Here is a 22,400-nt window from a genome sequence, read left to right on the forward strand (position 1 = left end):
CTTGGGGTTCCCTAATGCCATGTGGATAAACCCAGATCCCCTCACCATGGTTTACAAATCCAGGGAAAAGCTAGCTTTGCCTGAGTCTAACCGCAGTTTTTCTTGCTTTTTGCTCTCTGGCTGCCTCGTCCTCTTTCACTTCCCCAGGAACCATGTGCTTCCTCCCAACCCAAGCCCTTTGCTTCTGACATTCTCTCTGCCTCCCACTCTGGCCCTGTGTGCACACATACCCCTCTCACTTAACACCTCTTTTTCCACTTAAATGCTGCTTCCTACAGAAAGCCCTCCTTGGCCATTGGTTGGACCTCATTTCTCTCCCTGCTCTTACAGCATCTCTATTTTTTAGCCTCACTGAACCACTTTCAGTTCCTTGCAGGAGCAAAATATATTCTTTTCCCCCTAATGGTGACATAGCACATGTGGTTTTCTCTGCCTGCAACACTGTCTCCCACCTACCACATGCTTCATGTTCCAGTTCACACATGTCCCCTCTTCTGGGAAGCTTTGCCTGCTTACACAAGCTTTCAAGCTTCAAACCTCCCTGTGCTTCACTGTGCCTCCCTCACCCCAGCCCTGATCCCTCTTCCTGTGCTCTTCCTGTCACAGCCCTGATCATTTCTAGGCTGTCACTATCTGGTGCCATGCTTGGAGTCCTGTGAGGGCAGGGACCAAGGCTATCTCGGTCACTGTTGTGTCTCCTCCCCCACCAGCCCAGGGCCCTCCCTGTAGGAACTCTGTGAATGCCAAATGAGCAAATGTGTGATCAGTATGCTTCTCACCCTCTCACTGCAGTGTTACCTGTTTCACATGTACGTGGGTGTCCGAGCTGGTGGGGGCATTGGGGATGAGATTGAGGACCCAGCAGGCGATGAATATGAGCTGTACCGGGTGGTTTTCGACATCACCTTCTTCTTCTTTGTCATCGTCATCCTGCTGGCCATTATCCAAGGTCAGTGCTGATGGGGGTTGTAGGAGTGGGGCTCAGTTCTTAGAGGCAGGCTAGTTCAAGAGTGCAGGCCCAGGTGCAGTCTGCCTGGATCCATATCCTAGCTCTGCCCCTCCCTACTATAAGTCTTTGGGCAAGTCACCTCTCTAGGCCTTGGTTTTTCCATCTGTAAAGTGGAGATATTAATGATATGATTTTCAGATGGTTGTTGTGAGAATTAAGTCAATTTATAGGTGTTAAGTGTCTGGCTCATAATAAGTGCTCAATAAATACTAGGTATTAGTATTTTTAGGAAGCAGGGTGAGATTAGGGAGATGGGTAGCTCAGAGATGGATAGCCAGAACTGGGTTAGGGGTTGGGCACTGACTTGTGTCTTGTCACCCCAGGTCTGATCATTGATGCTTTTGGTGAACTCCGAGACCAACAAGAACAAGTGAAGGAAGATATGGAGGTGGGTCTTGTCTGAGATGGGATTATGGGGCCCCAGAGAGTCAAATGGGCCTGACTCTGATGTCTCTCACCACCCACAGACCAAGTGCTTCATCTGTGGCATTGGCAGTGATTACTTTGATACCACACCCCACGGGTTTGAGACCCACACACTCGAGGAGCACAACCTGGCCAATTATATGTAAGTGTGGGCCCGGTGGCCAATCAGTAGGAGAGGGTGTTGACATCAGAGCCAGGGGGTAGATACTGGGTCTTGGCCAGTTAGGAAAACGGATGTGGTGTCTGTGTGGCTGGATTCCCAGCTAGCCAATCAGGAGAAGGTAAGGATGGTCCTGACCTGTCTACTGCTCCCATCCCCAGGTTTTTCCTGATGTACCTAATAAACAAGGATGAGACAGAACACACGGGTCAGGTAAGGGAGTGTTAATGGGAGAACAGTGGGCAAGGACATGGCGTTTTAATATAAGGTCAACCAGCAGGTGGCAGTAAAAAGCTCATATCTATATCAAGCGTTTGAAGATATGACCAAACCTCCCCATCCCCCAACCCTAGGAGTCTTATGTGTGGAAGATGTACCAAGAGAGATGCTGGGACTTCTTCCCAGCTGGCGATTGTTTCCGCAAGCAGTACGAGGACCAGCTTAGCTGAGTCGCCCCCCGCTGGCCCTTCATCTCACCACGTCAAGTGCCTTATTCTCACAGCAAGCCGCTTAGCCCCCAGACCCCTCCCCACAAGGCTCCTGGAGGAGGGTGACTATGTACTGGAGAAATAAAATCTGTGCTACACCCCTGACACCACTGTGTTGGATTGTTGATATTTAGGGGGGAGGGCATCCAGGGATTCTGCCCTACCCCAACCCCAGAAAAACAAGATGACAGCAGAGGCTGAAGTCATGTTTATTGGGATAAAGAGGCATGCCATGGCCACTAATGTATGCCCATTGAGAAGGGGAGTGCACGGAGTGGTTCCTAATACCCCCCAGGGACTCATTCCTGGATGTAGAGGTTGCTGGGAGCAGTAGGATCATCTGCTGGGCGTGTTTCCACCACCACAGGCCTGGGGATGGAAGAGAGAAGTCAGTCCATTCATTTGTTCATTCATTCATTCATTCACAAAGGAATTAATAGAAGCTGCACCAGCATAATGCTGGGCTGTAGCAGTGCATGAGCAGACACGAGCCCTGTACATGGAATCTCACTCTAGAGCAGGAGACCAACAAGAAACAGTGAATTACATGCATGCAAAGAAGCACGGGGCACACAGCAGGGACACCCAGCCCCAGGGGTCAGCCGAGGTGCCTCCAAGGAACGGATGGTAGGGCTGAACAAGGCTCGCCCTGGGCTTGGGAGGGAACCTGGTGAAAGGTCAGAGAAAAGTGTTTTGGCTTTGGCTGCAGAAGTCATGGTCTTGTGGACTGGGGCCAGAGTTGGGTATTTATCTGGAAGCCACAGGAATATTTTAAATTTAAAAGACCCCTCTGGCATGTCAAAAGGTCACAGGAGATCCTTGAAGGAACTCTCACTGGCTAAATCTGGGAGTATTTGTGCCTCAAAATAAAAAATGATAGTAACAGATTACATATACCATATTTCCCCATGTATAAGATGCTCCCATGTATAAAAAGCACCTTAATTTTGGGACCCGAAATTTGAAAAAAAAAGTATTACATAAATTTATTGAACTCAACTTTTATTCATCATAAAATTCATGCAACTCCTCATCACTGTCAAAACTCCCATCCATTAGCTTGTCCTCATCTGTGTCTGATGATGAATCACTGTCTTCAACAATGAGCATAAAAACAAGCGCAAAAAAGCAGGAAATGCAAGTAAAAAAATCTACAACCACTGTCAAAGACGCACCCAGTTTTTAGACCCCAAATTTTTTGGAAAAGGGTGTGTCTTATACATGCAGGGAATACAGTAACTCATAGAATAAAATGAAAATTGATGAGACTATGCTGAAATATATACATACACACATACGCAAATAAATGGAGAAGGGACAGCCTTTTCCTAAGGTAGAATGCCAACTAATAAAAGTAGAAGGAATGATAGAAATAAAAAAAAGTTCACCATTTAGTAACCACCCTAATAATAGTAGATTCAGGCAAAAAAATGATCAGTAGAGCCTGATTGGTGGTGGTGCAGTGGATAGAGAGTCAACCTGGGATGCTGAGGTCCCAGGTTTGAAACCCTGAGGTCGCCAGCTTGAGCTTGGGCTCATCTGGCTTGAGTGCGGGGTCCCTGGCTTGAGTGTAAGATCATCAACATGATCCCAGGATCACTGGCTTGAAACCCAAGGTCGCTGGCTTGAGCAAGGGGTCACTGGCTTAGCTAAGCCCCCTGGTCAAGGCACATATGAGAAGCAATCAATGAACAACTAAAAGTGCTGCACCTACGAGTTGATGCTTCTCACCTCTCTCCCTTCCTGTCTGTCTGCATGTCTCTCTCTCTCACAAAACAAACATCCCAAAAAACTAGTATTGAAAACCTAATGGAAAAAGTATATTTACACAGTCTCAAAAAACTGCCAAAAAAGATACAGTAGTGAGTAGTCTATCCTCCCAACATCTGCAGTTTTGCTTTCCAAGCTGTCAGTTACCCGAGGTCAACCACAGTCCAAAAATATTGAATGGAAAATTTCCAGAAATAAACAATTCATAAGTTTTAAATTGCATATCATTCTAAGTATTAAATTTTGTGCCATCCTACTCTGTCCTGCCCAGAATGTAAATCATCCCTCTTGAGACAAAGGATGAGGGCCCTGGCCAGTCAGTTCAGTGGATAAAGTGCTGGCCTGGCATATGGACATCCCAGGTCAGGGCACACATGAGAAGCAACCATCTGCTTCTCTTCTCTTCCCTCTTCCCCTCCCACAGCCAGTGGCTCAATTTGTTCAAGTGTCAGCCTGCCCACTGAGGATAGCTCAGTTGCTCCCAGTGCATCAACCTTGGGCGCTAAAGATAGCTTGGTTGATTTGAGCACTGGCCACAGATTGGGGTTGCTGGGTGGATCCTGGTCGGGGCACATGCGGGAGTGTCTCACTGTACCCTCCTCTCAAAAAAAAAAAAAAAAAGGAAAAAGAAAAAGGGGAGTATAATACAATTAGATACTTTGAAAGAGAGGCCATATTCACATAACTTTTATCATATATTACTATAATTGTTCTATTAGTTATTAGTATGATTGATCTCTTCCTGTGCCTAATTTATAAATTAAACTTTATTATAAAGCATTGATCTGGAATGCTAAAGTTGCTAGTTCAAGACCCTGGGCTTGCCTGGTCAAAGGTACATAAGGGAGTTGATGCTTCCTGCTCCCCTCCTTCTCTCTCTCTCCTCTCTCTAAAAAGGAATAGTCTTAAAAAATAAAAAACTTTGCCCTGGCTGGTTGGCTCAGCGGTAGAGTGTTGGCCTGGCGTGCGGGGGACCCGGTTCGATTCCCGGCCAGGGCACATAGGAGAAGCGCCCATTTGCTTCTCCACCCCCCACCCCCCCTCCTTCCTCTCTGTCTCTCTCTTCCCCTCCCGCAGCCAAGGCTCCATTGGAGCAAAGATGGCCCGGGCGCTGGGGATGGCTCCTTGGCCTCTGCCCCAGGCGCTAGAGTGGCTCTGGTCGCGGCAGAGCGATGCCCCGGAGGGGCAAAGCATCGCCCCCTGGTGGGCAGAGCATCGCCCCTGGTGGGCGTGCCGGGTGGATCCCGGTCGGGCGCATGCGGGAGTCTGTCTGACTGTCTCCCTGTTTCCAGTTCAGAAAAAAAAATTAAAATTAAAATTAAAAAATAAATAAATAAATAAAAAACTTTATCATAGGTATATATATGTATATATATGAAAAAACAATAATATATATATATATATATATATATATATATATATATATATGGCTTGGTAGTATCTGCAGTGTCAGGACTGTGGGTCTTGGAACATATCCCAAGTGAATAAGTGGCGGCGGGGCGGGGGGCTACTTATTAACAAAAAGGAAAAAAGAGTAGTTTATACTGGAGAAACATGGCTGACTACACACCTTGACCAAGTGATCAAAGATAACATCGCCAGTAATGAAACAAACTGACATGTGCCTCCTGATATGATGCAGTGAGAAGGACACACCATCACTTCAGTGATATTCCTGCCCAAAATGCCTAACCTGGAAACCTCAAATGCAATTGAAGGACATTCCATAAACCAACTATCCTGTAATCTTCAAAAGTGTCACAGTCATGAAAAGCAAAGTCTGCAGAATTGTTCCAGGCTGAAGACTAAAGAACCATGACTCCTTCTAGATTGTATCCTGGGCCAGGAAAAGTAAATTTCTTTGTTTTGGTTATTAAGAAGGACAACTAGTGAGACTTGAATGGTTGTGTGGATTAGAAGGTAGCGCTGTCTCCATATATATACTTTCCCAATTTTGACAGCTGCATTGTGGTTTGTAAAAGCATGTCCTTGCTTGATTTAGTAAAGATACACTAAAGAATTTAGGGATAAGTGGGCATCATGTCTGCAATTCACACCCACATAGTCAGAAAAAAGTTATTTATATATATGAGAAAGCTAAAGCAAATGTGGTTTTAAAAAGTTAACATAAAAAAAAAGTTAACATCATCCTTGGCCAGGTAACTCAGGTGGTTGGACCATCTTCCTGATATGCCAAGGTTGTGGGTTCAATCCCCAGTCAGGGCACATACAAGAATCAACCACTGAATGAATAAGGAAGTGAAACAACAAATCTCTCTCTTTCTTTCTCTCTAGAAGCAGTAAATAATTTTTTTAAATTTTAAATTAATTTTTATTTTAAAAAGTTAACAGCTAGGGAGTTTAGGTGAAGGGGTGTGTAAGAAATAGAATATAGTCGGGGTAGAGATGGAAAGAGGGGGACCAGCCTGACCAGGTGGTGGCGCAGTGGATAGAGCGTCGGACAGGGATGCGGAGGACCCAGGTTCAAGACCCCGAGGTCGCCAGCTTGAGTGCGGGCTCATCTGGCTTGAGCAAAAGCTCATCAGCTTGGACCCAAGGTCGCTGGCTCGAGCAAGGGCTTACTCAGTCTGCTGAAGGCCCATGGTCAAGGCACATATGAGAAAGCAATCAATTAACAATTAAGGTATCAAAACAAAAAACTGATGATTGATGCTTCTCATCTCTCTCCATTCCTGTCTGTCTGTTCCTATCTATCCCTCTCTCTGACTCTATCTCTGTCCCTGTATTAAAAAAAAGAAAGAAAGAAAGAAACAGGGGGACCAGCTGAGAGAATGTCCAGGTCAAAGATTCAGGTGGCTGGGGACACCAAGTTCATACCTGGGGGATCCAAGCAGACGGAAGGTGAGGGTGGGGTCTCTTAGCTCCTGAAGCAGCTGGGGGAGAAGGTGTGTGTTAGTATCTAGAATACCACCCATCAGCTGTGTGACCTCAAGCAAGTTATTTAACTGCCCTGTGCCTCAGATTACTAACCTCTGAAATCATAGTACCTATCTGATAGGTGATCATGAAGATCAAAGAAATACAAACATGGAAGGGCAGGGTCGGATACATAGAGTTCTATCAGCTAAGCATCATTTTGCCTCATCTTCCAGGTGAGGAAAGTAAGGCACAGGAAGGTTGAATCGCCTAAGGTGATTCCAGCCCAGGCAGTCTGGTCCATGCTCTTAACCACCCACATATCTCCATAGTGACCCCTATTTTACAGTTAGGAGACTGAGGCTCAGAGAGAAGCAAAGTCCCTTGCACAAGGTCAGACAGGGCCTGGAATGAGCTCTGGACCCAAGAGACCCGGGAGTAGAGAAGGGGACCTGTCTGAACTGAGACTGGAGGAAGCTTCTCCTCCAGGACTCACACCCTGACTCAGTTCTCCCAGGCCATCTCATGACTGACATGACTGAGGTGGGAGGGGCAGGTTGTGGGTCTTAGGGCAGAGGAGCTTACCTGGTCAGAGCCTAGAGCCCACACCTGCACTCCATGCTTCCAGAAGGCCTGGAGCTGCCCCCCGACCATAGCTAGGAGAAAACAGTGCCTGTTACCCTTTGGTACCACTTGAGCCTCCACTCTGAACCCTGGGCTCTTCCACCCCTGCACATACCCACAGCCTCCACAGCTTCGGTCATAGGTATCTCCGGGGTTCGAAGCCCCCGAACTGGGGCCCCCTCTGGAGTCACCAGCTTCAGTGATCCTAGAGGCGGTAAAGAGTGAGCTTTAAGAGCGGGGCTTAGAAGGTTAGTTACGGAGAAACTGGACAATAAATTCAGTGTGAGAAGCAAAGCAGGGCGGGGAAGCCCTGGAGGGACTCAGCATTTCTGAGAGGCACAGGGTCTGGAGCGTGGAGAGCCAGAAACAAAGCGGGGCAGGGGGTGGGGGTGGAGAGGAGCGTCCTTACCGTCCATCAACACCATCACCTTGTCTTCCTCTACCTGAGTCACCTGTACTGGTCCTTTGTGCTCTGTTTGAGAGGAAGGGATTCAAGGACCAATGCCGCCGCATTCCGCCTTCATCCTGGGCACCTTCTCTACTTCTAAGCAAGTAGGCCAAACCCGGCTCATCCAAGGCCATTTCGCCGGGTCATCGCTCCCCGACGGCACATACCCGCCTTTCTCCCCGCCCCGACTCCACGCCAGGTGCAATCCCCGTCCTAATTCGGCCTCAGGCTAAGCCCCGCCCCCAGACCCGCCCCTCCCATCAGCCCCGCCCCAGCGAGGCCCGGTCCCACTCACTGGTGCTCATCTCGCCCAGCCAGCAGGAGAGCGCGCCGAAGCGCACGGTGTGGAAAAGAACCGACTTCGCCAGCCGCCCGGGGCTCACGCCGATACACACGGCGGGCAGCTCGGAGCCTGGCCCTGTCAGCAGCGCGAACACTGGCAGGGGCGTGGGGAGCGGGAACAGCACCTGCTGCGGGGCGCACGGGGTGGAGCGGGCTCAGAGGAGGCTTGGGGCAGGGCCTGAGAGGGGCAGGGCCTTAAAGGACTCTGGGCTTGGGGCTCCTCAAGTATTTCGTGGGCCTCAGTCTTGGGAGGTGGCAATCTAGGAACTTCAGGGATGAAGCCCTCAGAGGCGTCGTGGTTTCTGTTTGGGGGCATGTCCTGGGGACAGAAAGGCTCCCCTAGCGGCGTGGCCTCAAAGGCAGCAAAGTCTCCGAGTCTCGGAGGATTTGAAAGGGGTCTCCTTAGGGACCTGAAGTGGGGAGGGGCACAGGGACGTTCGGAATAATTGAGCCAGGGGTGAGGGGCAGAGCTTTTAAGGATTAGTAAACTCTCAGAAACGGAAGCCTTCAGCTTCGACAGTAGGTGGGCAGAAACTTGGGGGAGATCGGAACCAGGCCTCGAATGGAAGTGGGGTTTACGGAACTCTCCACAGACGCCAGCCTCTACAGTCCCCTACCCGGATCAGTAGGAACTTGTTCATAGGCTGGTACCACTGAAGCAGGACCACGGAGGTCTCCAATGCCCCGCACAGGAATGGGCCCCCGGAGCTCGCACCCTCCGCTGGGGATGGGTAAAGATATATTAGGACCAATTCTCTCTCCCCTTTCCCGTGCCCCAAAAGGCCACACATCTTTCCTTGGGTTCTGGATACCCTGCCTTAACTCTGCAAACCGCTCGGGTGCAGGCAGCCCAGCCTAGCCCCGCCCCTGGCCCAGTCCAACCTTTCTCTGCCCCTCCCCTCCCGAGGGGGTTCTCTTTTACCGACGCAGCACGCCCGGCAGCCTTTGGTGTCCTGGATCTTGGTGGAGACCATGTTCTTTCTGCAGAAGGTAGGTAGGAATGGGAGGCAGGCAGAAAGGGGAGATAGCGGGGTGGGGGGGGTGTCTATGGTGCCATTGCGGGCTGGTACCTTGCCAGTAGTCGGTGGGGACTAATGTGAGAGATGGGGCTTCCTGCTCTGGTTTCTTTCCTTTCCAGCAGGCCCAGGATGCTATGAGAATACAGGTGGGGAGTCTTTCCTGCAGTGTGTGTATATATAGGGGGAAGCAGGCAGTTATAGGACATTGAACACTCCCACCTTTCCTGTACCTTCACTTGGCCCCATCGTTTTGTCTGAAATCCCCAAGCCTTCGAGCCTTAAGCACTTTTCATTTATTATTTTTCACATAACATGTTTTAAACACCCCTGTAGGCCAAGCACTGTTTGCACTGGTGAACAGTGGTAAGTAAAAGAAATATGTTCCTTGCAGTTTGGTGCTTATAGCTACATAAGAGACTATATGACTTAACTAATCAGATGAAGTTATACACATTACAAAGCTTAGCAAGAAACCTATCTAGAAACTCTTAAAGGTTGTCATCATAGATAGCTCATGAATCCTACTTGGCTTGGAGTTTCTCTACAAATTGGAAATTCTTTTACATAAAATGTTACATAAAACAATGACACAAAATTTTAATCTATAACTTCCTCACTCTATTTTAATAATGTGGGGTAAGTTCCAATTGTCATCTGAACATCAAAAAAGGGTAAAGACTAACATATTGTAGAAATTCCCTCAAAATTGACTTGAGAGGTGAGGCTATTGTGAGCCCCATTTAATAGATGGAAAAACTGAGACTCGGGCAGCAGAAGTCTGCTGCCCCAAGGAAAAGAGTGACTGGGACTTGAACCTCATGCTCTGCAAAGGAGGAGCCCAGGCTTTTATCAGCTATGCCCACCCCTCCCACACCCCCACAGTCAGACCTGAGAGAGACATGAGGACATTGTCGATCGAGTATACCCAAGTAGTCCGGCTAGGAAAGAGCTGCAGAGAATGGGGTAGATGGCTCCTGTAAGACCCCAGCTCTCCCCAACTCCAGCCCCGGCCCTCCGCCCACCCTGGGTGCTGTCCCTCACCATCTCCAGCGTGGCTTCCTGATCATTCCGATTCAAGATGAAAATGCCTTCCTCTGCCCCTAGGATTAGGTGCTGGTCTGGGGAGAAAGATACAAAGTAAGTGGAACCCGCCTCATCCTGGGGGATCTCCCAGACGCCAACTTATCTGATCCTAAACACTGGCACTCTCCCTAGCCCTGACCCTCAGTTCTCTAACTCTCACCCCCACCACAACATTCCCAGTCTGTTTCCTCAAATCTGAACTGAAACCCTTACCCAGTCCTTCAAACTAGTCTCATTTTAATTTTCCACATTCTGGTGGTTCTTCCATCTCTGACCAACAAATCCTGACCCTTTGTCCCCTCAGTACTGACACAAACATTAGACATGCCTCTCCAAATAGCTTTCTAAGTTCTGTACCTCCCTAGTTCTGGTCCCTGATGGCTAATCCTATCTTGACATTGATCCTCAAACTCAGACCCCCCTAAATATGGCTTTTTTTTCTGTCCAGTATGACACTCCCCAAACTCTAAGCTGCTGGTTTAACATTTACCTCTCACTGACCTTGACTTCACATCTTTGATCCCTAAATTCCATCCCTTTCTGCTATATTCTAATCCCTAAAACTGCTGAACCCAAAATGCTGACTTAGTCTCTCTACCATTAATCTCCAACTGAAGCTAATGGGGTTCAACTACCCCCATCTTATACCCCAAACTTTGACCTTTCTTCTCTATGTGATACTTGTGGCCTTCAAGCCCTGATTTTCCTAGTTTTCACTCTCAAACTCTTCTTCACACTATCCATCTCTGACCCCCAAACTTCACGGTAGCTCTAGGCTCTGTTTCTGCCTCAGCTTTGCCACTCCCCACCCTATCAAGACCCTCCCTGGTCCCTGCCTTTGTACCTCTCACTGGCGTCCCTCCCCATCCCCCCCGTGCTCTCTGTGACTCTCATGAATGCCCACCCTTGGTGGAGGGGTGCGTCCAGGCAGCTGTGCAGTGGATCCGGAGGGGGCAGCCATTGAACAACTTTATAAGAAGGGCACATCCCTAAGCAGGCCACAGGAAGCAGAGCAGGAGATCCAGCAAAAGGGAGGAGTGGACAGGAAGGTGCAGTGGTTAGGACTCTGAAGCAAGGGTTCAGATTCTGCCTTTGCCTCCTCAAAGGTTTATGACCTTGGCAGGCCTGCCTCAGTTTTCACTCTGTGAAATGGGGAATAATATCTACCTCTGTCAGTAAAGATTTACACCACATAAAGACATAAGAACAATGTATGGCAAAGGAACACAAATGTCACCTGATATCATAAGTCTTCCCACCCCCACCCTACCCACATCCCCGGTCCCATCTAGACATGTGAGTCCTCAGCATAGCTGGCCTTACCTTTCTCTTCATCTTTTCCTTCTTGGGGGGCAGCTGTGGGGGCTGATCAGACTCCCGGGAGGCAGGGTTCCAGAGGGAGGGTTCTGAGACAGGTTGGGGGTAAATCAACCCCCAAAGCCGCCTCCCCTGCCCACCTCCCACCCTAGCCTGTCCCATTACCTGAATGGGCAGTTAGATGGGGGCTTCGGATGGCTGGGGGAGGCCCAAGATGGGGGGTGCGTGGGGGAGGCCCACTGGCACACCGGACCAGCACCCCTGGGCTCAGATGTCCCTCCTCCCCAGGCCCCTCGGGACCCTCGTCCGATGGAGATCGGAACTTGGGCTTTGGAGACAGAGAAGGTGGGTGAGTAGTACATTAGATGATCTCAGAGAGAAGGCACCTACCACCCCAGCCCTGCCTCAGCTAAAACTGAAATTTAATCATAGCCCTGACCCTTCCCACAATGTCCTACCACCACTCTAGTCTTCCCTCTCCCCCCTGCCCATATCAACACACTCCAGCAACTAAAGGATTAATTGGTGCTGGTGCTCCTGCTACTAACCAGTGTCCATTCAGACTAAATATTTTGAATCACATCCCTATAGGTTCAGGGATGCTGCTTCCATAGCACAGTGTGCTCATCGTCCTATCTCCCAGACTTCAGCCGTGGAACACCCAGTATCCCAGCACCTAAGAGCCCCGGCCTCCTGGCCACAGCCTCCTAGTTCCGGCCCAGGACCTCACCTTGGGGGGCAGTGGGGGAGGGATGTCTTCTGCAAGTGTGGGGCTGAAACACAAAGACAGGGTTAGCAGGTGGGGGTGTGGGGAACAAGGATGGGGTAGTTAGGGCTGGAAGTCTGAACTCAGAAGAGTCCGGTGTGACTTGTCTGTGCTGGAGCTGAGGACTAAAAGACTAATTAGTAACTGCCTGACCTGTGGTGGCGCAGGGGGATAAAGTGTCAGCCTGGAACACTGAGGTCGCCAGTTCGAAACCCTGGGCTTGCCTGGTCAAGGCACATATGGGAGTTGATGCTTCCTGCTCCTTCCCCTTCTCTCTCTCTCTCTCTCCCTCCCTCTCCCCCCTCTTCTCTGAAAACTGAATAAAGTCTTTTAAAAAAAGGCTAATTAATAACCATGATGACAGTAGCAACAGCAACTCTTGAAGACAACTGTGGACAAGGCATCAAGTTTAAATCTTCATGGCCACCTAGCAACACAGATCATCTGAGCTCCAGGGGCTCAGGTTTCCACATGGTGCCTGTCACGCCTGTGAGCCCATTACAGACACGATGTGGTCCCTGGGTCTGACAGTGGGCCTGCAGGCTGGGGCTGACTGCTGGGCGCAGGGTTGGGGTCTGGGGCCCAGGGTGTAGCATGGGGGAAATACCCAGGGGCCAAAACTCAGTCTGAGGTTTCATGAGATGGGGAAATATGAAGGCCTGTGATTAAGGGTTGGGGCTACAGTTGCGGTGTGGGGTTTGGAGCAACATCTGGGAGGAGCTAGGACCTGGAACGCGGCGGAGTGTCCAGGGCTGAACGGGACAGATGGGGAGAGAGTTCAGGTTGGAGCAGAAGGACATACTGGGGGTTGAGGGCAGGTGGAGGCTGAAGTTGGGAGTCAGGTCAAAATTCTAGAAGACAGAAGGAAGGTGGGGACTGGAGTGGGGGAGGGGCTGGGGGTCAGGGATCTGAGGTGAAGGAAGGTGAGAGGTTGATGTTGGGTGGGGTTGGGGAACAGGTGTTGGGGAGGAAGGAGAGGGAGATGGGATGGGGGGTCAGCTTGAGGTCATATTTGAGGATGAAAGATAGGGGCTGCATTGAGGGCCCAATCAGGGGCCAGGGATGAGCAGGGGCTGAGGGTGCAGTCAAAGTGGAAGCAACAGGGGGAGGGGGTTGTAGGATGGCAGGGCCTGGGTGAGGGCCTGAGGCGCTGAGGACCCAGCCTCTTACATGTCCACGTCGTCGTAGTCATCATCAGACTCCGACAGGTGCCTCCTGAGGAGCGACAGGCATGAGCCTCAGGTGGTTCCCACACATTTTCTAGCTCCCTCCCCTCCCAGCCTGAGAATCCCTGACCTAGGGCTGCTGCTCCTGAAGTCTTCAGGGGGCTTTAAGCGAGCCTGTTGGGGAGAGTAAAGGGTCAGCAGCGGCCTAAGGGAAGGGAAGGGTGTCTGGGGCCAGCAGGGTGGGGAAAGGGCATCTCACAGTATCAGTTGCAGGTCTGGACTCCATTCCTCTGAGCTTCCTGAATTCCATGTGTCGCCCTGGAAGTTTGGGGGGTGTGAGGTAACACACAGTGAGCTGGGGAGCTAGATTTAGAAATAGAGTCAAATTGAGGATTTTGGGGTTGGCATCTTAGGGTTTGAGCTGGCCCTTAAAGGGAGGGATCTGTTTACAAAGGTCTCATTTGGGGGTCAGGGTTTGGGATTAGGGATGTGGGGCTCAAGTAGTGATAAAATGTTCATTTTCAGTTCCATTTGGGTATCAGGAGTCTCATATTTCTGAGGTATCTTTGGAGGTCAGGGTGGTAACAGGAAGTCCGATGGGATCTGTTTGCAGGCCAGAGAAGTTGGGCCTCTAGAGTCACCTTGTAGGTCAGGTAGTGGTGAGGTTCTCTGGGCTCTCTTGTGGGTCAGATGGTGATGGGAGTCTCAGAGGGTCTGTTTGGAAGTGGTGAGGGATGTGGGGGTGAATGGGGATCTGTTATAGGGTCAAATGTCTCTAAGATTGCTCTACTCACGACAGCAATCTGCATCTGGAATCCCCAGCGAACTGGATCGGTGAGTGGATCTGATCCGCCGAGGGACAGCAGGGGGTGGCTGGGCAGAGCAGCGGTTGCATCAGGCTACTGCCTCCAGCACCCCCACCGCCCTGTGTGCCCAGCCTAGAGTCCTTGACTCTTCCATAACCTCTGTGCCCCCCAGCCCTGTGACAAGCCCCCTCCTCCCCTTTTTCCTTCTAAGAGAGGCAGCAGGAAGGCACTGCAGGCAGGGGCATAGCCTGAGCAAAGGCTGGGAGGTTCCTGTGATTTTGTCAGCCCAAACTCTTCACCTCGGGCTCCTCATCTTCAATCTCGCCGGCGAGGGCCCCTTTCCCTGGGTTCCTCAGTTTGTCAAGGAGGTCTAGGATCAGGCCTCTGTGTAGCCCAGGCTGGGATACCAGTTGGTGCTGGAGGAGGTGAGAAGGGTGTCAACAGAGGGCTGATGTGGAGGGAGAGGTAGGGACAGGGGCTTGAGAATCTATCTAGGGGAACGGAAGGAGAAGCCAGGAAACTGGGGAACTGGCAGAAGACCGAGGAATTCTGAGTAGTGTGAGGTATTAGAAGAATGTAGGGATCCCAGTAAGGGGCTCAGAGAATTCCATTCCAGAGTACACTCAAGAATGGGTCTTAAGGCCCTTGGGAATTTATGGAGTTTTTGTTGTTGTTTTAATTTATGAGTTTTAACAACTCAAGATATTTTGGAAAAGGGTCTGGGGTATAAGTTGGAGGGGGTCCTGGGGAATTTTGAGAGATCAGGGGCTTTTGAGAGGACCATGTGGTTCTGTGGAACTAAACCATCAATGTTCTAGGGAGCCGTATGGCCCTGGGAGATACTGGGTGAGAGTCGGGAGAGTTTCAGGGAGAGAAGGTTTACACTGAGCATCTTGGTGGCACCGGGTCTTTTCTTGGGGCTCTTGGTGAGAGTGACTTTGACAAAGTTGTGGAAGGCAGCCGACCTTGGGAAGAAAAAGCCAAGTTCTGGAGTGAGGGGACCAGAGACTTTCCCATCAGACCATCAGTCCTGGCTCTGCCCTCCCTCGCCTCACCTTCCCTTACCATTTGCCTTTCTCCTTTAGCCGGGGAGGTTGGTAGCCACTCTTAGTCATGAGGAAGAGAACTCTAGAAGAGTAAGGAAAGAACATGAGTTCAGACTCCCAATAGGGGTCAGAGGAGCCCCCAGTAGCACTGAAGTCAGCGGAGAGCAAGTGAGGAATAGAACGAGAATGAGAACTAGGCTTTACTACACACTGGGATGCTACTTTCAGGGGACACCATATATCACACTGTAGAGCTAGGTTAGTCACAGAGGGGGGCTCAAGATGGGGACCCCTGAGTTGAGGGTTTCAGGTGTGGAGAGCTGAAGAAAAGGCTTTCTCGGTGGAGGGGATGTTTGGGGGCCTCAGACTCAGCTCAGAGGAAAGGAGGTCTTGACAAGGAGGATCTTGACATGCGGAAGCAAGGGTGTTTAGGGTCATGGTTGGGTGGGGTCTCTGGGCCCAGGGGGACCAGCCACACTGCCTACCTGAGAGGGTGCACATCAAAGAGTGGTGGCTGTAGCTCAGCTAGTTCAATAGCTGTGATGCCCAGGGACCAGATGTCACACAGCTCGTTGTATCCCCCCTTCAGGGCCACAGCCGCCACTTCTGGAGCCATCCTGGGGGCAGAGACCCTCAGAGAGCCAGGGGTGACATAAGGAGGGGGAGGAGCGAGAGAGGAGAATGGGGGTAGAAAGAGCCAGATGCAGAGAGAATCAGAAAGATGGAAAGAAAGAGACAGGAATAAAGATAAGAAACAGACAGATGGGGAGCGAGAGAGAGAGAGCCACATGCAGACATAAAAAAGAATGGACAGATAGGGAGAGACAAAGAGATTAGGATAAAAGTCAATAAATACAAAAACTGAGAGAAACAGGTGGAGAGGGGCCCAGGAGATGTAGCTAAAGGCAAAACTCGAGAGAGCTGAAGCGAAGATAGAATAGAGCAAGGCAGACGCTGGCAGAAGAAGCCAGAAGAGTTCCAGAGACTGAGGTTGGAAAAGCTGCCCCTCACTCCACCCCTAGCTGCCTGCCAGGCCTCCCTCACCAGTAGGGTGTCCCAATGAAAGAGAGCCGTCGAGCCAGCGTTGCCCCGATTTGGGCCGAGATACCAAAGTCAGCTGGAGGCAGAAGGAGAGACATAATGACCTGGGGTCCTCCGTACCCTCAGGCCCCTGGTCAGTCTGCCTCTTCAACCCCCAGCCACACTCACCCAGTCTGACCTCCCCAGAGTCATTGATGAGGATGTTGGCTCCCTGAGAATAGGAGGGATTAGGAGCTGTCAGAGACTACCACCCCTAGCCCAACACTGCCTCCGCCCTTGGCCCCTCCCCCTCCCCACAGCTCAATACAACGCTAAGCCTTCCAAATACCACTCTCATCTCCTGGGCCCCCCACCCACCAAGACCACCTTTCTGCCCCTAGACCACCTTGATGTCCCGGTGTATCTTCTTCTGTGAGTGCAGATAGGCCAGTCCCTGGGGGAGGGGGTAAATGTGGGGGCTGTGAGAGCCTGGGGGCTGGAGCAGAACCCCCACCCACCCACCCACCCACCAGGCCTCTTCTTACCTGGAGCACTTCCCGGCAGACGTAGCTAATCTGGAGCTCTGACAGGGAGCCTGTCACTGCAAAAGTTACCCCAGTGTAGTGTTGGCTGGCAACCAGAAAAACGGGCCCAGGGAGACCCTGGTCCCTGCCTAAACTGGCTGAGAGGGTGTCATGTGAGGAGGGGGATACAGAATGGGAAAAATGTGAGGGGAGATAGAAGAGTGGTCAGCAACAAACAGAGACAGCAGGAAACCAGAAGCAGGAGGGAGAGATTCATTTAACAGAAATTTACTGTGTGTCGTGTGCCAGGCACTGTATAAGGCACTGGGGACACATCTGTGGATGAAAAAGACAGATCCCTACCCTCGTGGAGAAAATATTCCAGTGGGGAAGACTAACAGTAAACCAGATAAAGAAAAATATACAGTTTGCAACACGCAAATAAATAATTAGAAAAAATAAGAAAGAATAACAGGAAACGTGTGAGAAGGCTAAGACAATTTGCACAGGCTGGTTAGTGAGGCTACTCCGCGAGGGTGATGAAGATGTGAGCAGTCCTGCTTGGAGGGGAACAAGAGGCAGTGCAGAGACGGAGTGCAAGGCTGCCTGGTGGGTCTGGAAAGCGGCAAAGTGGGTGGAGCAGAGGTGAGGCAGGAGAGGAGGTTGTTCAGCTCCAGGGTGCAGTGGGCCACAATGAGGAGCGTGGGCTCTTCAGAGGGAAATGGAAGCCGTGGGAAGGCTCTGAGCAGGGGGTGATGGGACTCTGCAAAATGAGGAAAGGTAGAGGGACAGACAGAGAAGTGGGAACAGATCTATATTAAGACAGAGAAAGAAAAATGGTCAGAGACCAAAAAGTGGGAGGTCAGATATATGGAGAGAAAGAGAGACACACAGATGGTGGAGAGGGAACAGAGGCTGACAGAGACCAGGTTTGACAAACTGGCTGTGTCAGTCACTTCCTCTCTGTGGACCTCAGTTTCTCCCCTGAGGGCTTCCTTTTTCTTTTTTTTTTTAAAGATCTTATTTATTGCCCTCTCTGGTTAGCTCAGTTGGTTAGAGCAGTGTCCCAAAGCACAGAAGTTGCTGGTTTGATCCCTGGTCAGGGCACATACAGGAAAGGATGTTAGTGTCTCTCTCCTGCTCTCTCCCTTTCTCTCTCTAAAGTCAATAAAATAAACATTTTTAAAAAATATCTTATTTACTGTTTTTTCTTTAGAGGGGGAAGCTCAAGAAGTATCAACTCAGTTACTTCACTTTAGTTGTTCAGATTGCTTGTTGTTTCTTTTTTTTGTTTTGTTTTGTTTTAGTGAGAGAGACAGTGACAGAGAGAAACAGACAGACAGACAAGGACAGACAGGAAGGGAGAGAGATGAGAAGCATCAATTCTTTGTTGTGGTACTTGTTCACTGATTGTTTTCTCATATGTGCCTTGAGCGGGGGGCTCCTGCAGAGCTAGTGACCCCTTAATGTTGGACTCTAGCCAGTGACCTAGGGTTTCAAGCCAGTGACCTTGGGGTCATGTCTCCGATCCCATGCTCAAGCTGGTGAGCCTGCGCTCAAGCTTGATGAGCCCACACTCAAGCCAGTGACCTCAAGGTTTCGAACCTGGGTCCTCTGCGTCCCAGGCTGATGCTCTATCCACTGCACCACTGCCTTATGTGTCTTGACTGGATAAGCCCACGGCTTCAAACTGGTGACCTCAGCATTCCAGGTCGACGTTCTCTTTTGGGTTTGTTTGTTTGTTTTTTTAGTGAGAGAGAGAGAGAGAGGGACAGACAAGGACAGACAGAAGGGAGAGAGATGAGAAGCATCAAGTCATAGCTGTGGCACCTTAGTTGTTCATTGATTGCTTTCTTATATGTGCCTTGATTGGGGGGGCTCCAGCCAAGCCAGTGACCCCTTGCTCAAGCCAGTGAAGCTGGGCTCAAGCCAGCGACCTTTTGGCTCAAGCCAGTGACCATAGGGTCATGCCTACGATCCCATGCTCAAGCCAGTGACCTCACGGTTTCAAACCTGGGTCCTCAGTGTCCCAGGCCGACACTATCCACTGCGCCACTGCCTGGTCAGGCCAGGTAGATGTTTTTTTGTTTTATTTATTTATTTATTTATTTATTTATTTATTTATGTTTTACAGAGACAGAGAGTGAGTCAGAGAGAGGGATAGACAGGGACAAACAGGAACAGAGAGAGATGAGAAGCATCAATCATTAGTTTTTCATTGCGCTTTGCAACACCTTAGTTGTTCATTGATTGCTCTCTCACATGTGCCTTGACCGCGGGCCTTCAGCAGACCGAGTAACCCCTTGCTGGAGCCAGCGACCCTGGGTTCAAGCTGGTGGGTTTTTTCCTCAAACCAGATGAGCCCGCACTCAAGCTGGCGAGCTCGGGGTCCCGAACCTGGGTCCTCTGCATCGCAGACCGAAGCTCTATCCACTGCACCACCGCCTGGTCAGGCCGAGTAGATGTTTTATCCACTGTGCCACCACAGGTTAGGCCACAGCCCCCTGAGGACTTCTTAATGAAGTCCTTTCTTTTCTAACACTTGAGGTGTTGAGGTGGAGGGAGACAGGGAGATGGTCAAAGACAGAAGTGAGCATCAAAAGTTGAGAGGCAATCACAGGCTACTCCACTCCACCTCAAATTCTCCAAGAGAGTGAAAAGCAGGCTCAGAGAGAATCAGAAATTCATTCACTCATTCAGTAAAAATGTGGGTACCTACTATGAGTGAGAAAGTGAGAAATGCAGAAATACTCCAACATGGTAGACCTTGGTGAGACAATGCAGACACAGAAGGAGAAGTAGAGGGATCACTGCATGAAGAAAGACTGGGCTATCAGGTCCTGGAGGGGAGGGCCCAGGGCCCACATGGTCACCATAGTATCCCCAGCATCATCCAGGTCAACCCCAGGCCCAGAGGAGGGTTCACTGTGTGAAACAGGGACCAGAAAAATGGTTCCAGGAGATTCAAACACAGATAGACAGGAGGGGTGGACTGGAGGGGGCAGGGGCTGCCAGGACCCCCTTGCCCTTTCTCTCACCTTGGTAGATGTCCTGGAGAGAACCAGCCCCACAGAATTCCATGCAGATCCAGAGCTTTTGCAGCCTATAAAGTTCAACAGTAATCATAATAATAATGATAATGGCAGTGAAGATGTATTGTTTATTGGACAGCCCCTGGCTCACTGTCTTGTTCTGAACTTTTAATGCAACAGGTATCATTTCTCTAACTCCCCTTGCCCACAGAGTGAAATCATCCCACTTCCATTTTATAGATGGGGAAGTTGAGGCTCAAAGAGGAAATGTATGTTCAGGATCAACTCGATTCAAACCCACGTCTTTGGGCTCCTAACCCAAGGCCTCTCTGCTGTCCATGCTAACTTAAGAGATAGGACAAAGATCTCACAGGTTAGGAAGTTCAGAGGGGACACAGACGCCCAGGGTGCCAGTTCTCAGGGATAGAATCATTATTGGGGCATCTGGGATATTAATTTGGGGGTTCATATTAAAAGAACAGAGTGAAAGTGGGGAACCTATAGGGCAGGATGATGAAAGATTAGTTTTAGGGGACTTAGTTTCAGATTTGGTTACTACGCAGAGACCAATTTTGGGGACCCCGATCAGAAATGGGAGTTTTGAATTCAAGGTTAGATTGGGGGGTGTCTGGTCCGAAAAGTGAAACTTTGGACTGGGGATCAAGTTACGGATGACTCAGTTAAAATGGGGGTCCAAGATCAGAGATCAAATTAGGGGGTACCCTGAACAGGAAGAGGGGTCCTGGGGTAGGGGCTGGGCTGGGTCCCAGGGCAGGCCTAATGGCTCATCACCAGAGATAACTCCCATGGTAGGCCACGATGTTGGCATGCCGGCAAGTTTTCAAGATGAGGATTTCCTTCTGAAGTGTGGAAACATCATCATCTGCAAGGAGGGGCAGGAGAAAAAGTCAACTGTAGGGAAGGACTATGAGGGCAATCCCAGAGCCATAGGAAGTGGGGGTATGAGTGTGGGGAAGGAGCTCGTCTGTCCTCTCCTCACCAGGCTCCATCTTCACCATCTTCAATGCCACCAGGTCTCCCGTCACCTTGTCTCTAGCCTTGTAAAAGGGAAGTTCAGTCATTCAGTCAGGCTGGCTCCATTCCCCTGAATCCTCTTCAGCATCCTTGACCCAACGCCAAGGACTGGGACCCTCTCTCATCCTCTTCCCTTCTTTAATTTCACCTTCACTGGTTGGAGGGTGTTGGAGAAGAAGGAGGGGGGTCCTCACCTTGAAGACTTCTCCATAGGTGCCGCCACCCAGTCGCTGCAGCAGGTCGTAGTGGTCTCTGGGGTCCCTATTAAAGATGTCGGGGTCCACGAGGTCCATTCCTGGGAGCCTGAGCAGGAGTTGGGCCTGCGCCCAGGGGCCAGCAGGGCCTCAGGGCTCAAGGGCTGGCACCTCCCTCCCTCCCCACAAGCCCAGCACCCGCCTTGCCTGCACCGGCTGTGGCCTCCCCCTTCCCCACTCTCGTTTCCTGCCCCAGCGCGGAGCTGTGCAGCCGGCTCCACCCCTTATCCCCTGGGTCCCCGACAGCCTGTGAAGGGCAGCTTGCCTTGGGACCCAGGGGACCCCTTTCCACCTTCACGGCCCTGGGCTGAATGTAAATCAAATGCAAACTATGGTAAGTGTGACCCGGTAGGTACCTCAGTACCCCTTCCCCCATTCTGTGGAGGAAAACTAAAAACCACAGTTGAACCTCCGCTTGAGGGTTTGGTCACAACCCAGAGACGGCAGGTCTGCATAAAGATGGGCCATTCAGTGTACATTACTGTTTACTTTGGGCACAGACATGACTTGGTGGAACCCTCCTGTGCGGTGCGCAGACCAGTCGACGTCTACATGCCTAGATACCCATGTGCACACATGTGGGCGTATCCAGAGCGCATATCTCCACATATGACACATGCCTGTGCATTTATTCCTGCACTGTGCAGACTCTGTACTCACATAATAATGACGGCACACATGAGCACTCGCCTTCACCCACAACATCCACAAATCTGCGAACTGGGTGCAATTCTGCGTGATCCAGGAGCCCCTTACCCCTGCCCCTGCCAGGATGATCATCACAACCACTTCGCGGGCCCCTAGTTCTGGAGTGAGGGTGGAGACCAATTTCAAGACTTGAAACTACAGAGGTCAGGATCCCGCCTCAGGGGCCCAGGCTTGGGGGAATGAGGCCCTTGGAGCTTGGGCCATGGCCGAAAGGGAGGGTGACTACGTGCATTCCAACAGTTTTGTGAGGTCAATGCCGCAAGCAACACAACAGGCGCACAGTGGTTCTCCTCTTAGGAGACTTTGCGCGCGCGCCCTGGGGACTGGAGCACGACGCCCGGGAATAGTTTAGCCCCGCCTCCTCGCCCGAGACGGCGCCAGCGCACTGGGCTAAACTGAGCATTTTCTCATGCTGTTCGTCCAGTTCTGGTGGAGCGTATGCGCACGCGCCAACTGCGTCTCCTGGGAAGAAGTCACATG

At 50.7% G+C, this 22,400-nt stretch overlaps 2 protein-coding genes across 5 annotated transcripts in view; one reads left to right on the plus strand and one right to left on the minus strand.

The window, feature by feature from the left end:
* Nucleotides 1–2,188, plus strand: part of RYR1 (ryanodine receptor 1) — a 130,456-nt gene extending 128,268 nt beyond the window's left edge. For all 4 annotated transcript variants that reach the window (XM_066348706.1, XM_066348709.1, XM_066348707.1 and 1 more), the window contains 5 exons: nt 793–949; nt 1,333–1,397; nt 1,477–1,577; nt 1,757–1,808; nt 1,949–2,188. In XM_066348706.1, the coding sequence (XP_066204803.1) occupies nt 793–949; nt 1,333–1,397; nt 1,477–1,577; nt 1,757–1,808; nt 1,949–2,044 (471 nt within the window). In that variant the 3' untranslated portion in view covers nt 2,045–2,188. The remainder of the gene's footprint in view (nt 1–792; nt 950–1,332; nt 1,398–1,476; nt 1,578–1,756; nt 1,809–1,948) is intronic.
* Nucleotides 2,189–2,284: 96 nt separating this feature from the next.
* Nucleotides 2,285–22,084, minus strand: MAP4K1 (mitogen-activated protein kinase kinase kinase kinase 1). The gene is made up of 32 exons (XM_066349286.1): nt 21,969–22,084; nt 21,153–21,278; nt 20,924–20,981; nt 20,716–20,806; nt 19,930–19,994; nt 16,913–16,968; nt 16,774–16,821; nt 16,557–16,599; nt 16,392–16,464; nt 15,833–15,964; nt 15,367–15,429; nt 15,185–15,266; nt 14,601–14,717; nt 14,290–14,368; nt 13,755–13,813; nt 13,626–13,669; nt 13,500–13,544; nt 12,294–12,336; nt 11,729–11,891; nt 11,570–11,652; nt 11,151–11,235; nt 10,205–10,281; nt 10,052–10,112; nt 9,215–9,323; nt 9,067–9,125; nt 8,762–8,865; nt 8,098–8,272; nt 7,764–7,826; nt 7,470–7,559; nt 7,316–7,386; nt 6,692–6,747; nt 2,285–2,452 (listed from the first exon to the last, which is right to left on the minus strand). Exons 1-32 carry the CDS (start codon nt 21,990–21,992, stop codon nt 2,383–2,385), a joined length of 2,514 nt encoding a protein of 837 aa, XP_066205383.1. The 5' UTR covers nt 21,993–22,084; the 3' UTR covers nt 2,285–2,382.
* Between the last annotated feature and the right edge of the window lie 316 nt (nt 22,085–22,400).

This window comes from Saccopteryx leptura, chromosome 9 (assembly GCF_036850995.1).
Source record: "Saccopteryx leptura isolate mSacLep1 chromosome 9, mSacLep1_pri_phased_curated, whole genome shotgun sequence".
Lineage (NCBI taxonomy): Eukaryota > Metazoa > Chordata > Mammalia > Chiroptera > Emballonuridae > Saccopteryx > Saccopteryx leptura.

What these genes read in the sequence shown, in the direction of transcription:
- MAP4K1 (XM_066349286.1), bottom strand. Translation starts at nt 21,992, where the DNA reads ATGATCATCCTGGCAGGGGCAGGG. An exon ending in CTAAAGGAGAAAGGCAAATG is followed by an intron (nt 15,267 to 15,366) that starts GTAAGGGAAGGT and finishes TTTCTTCCCAAG; the next exon opens with GTCGGCTGCCTTCCACAACT. An exon ending in GGGCTCTAGGCTCTGACCAG is followed by an intron (nt 6,748 to 7,315) that starts GTAAGCTCCTCT and finishes CTTCTCCCCCAG; the next exon opens with CTGCTTCAGGAGCTAAGAGA.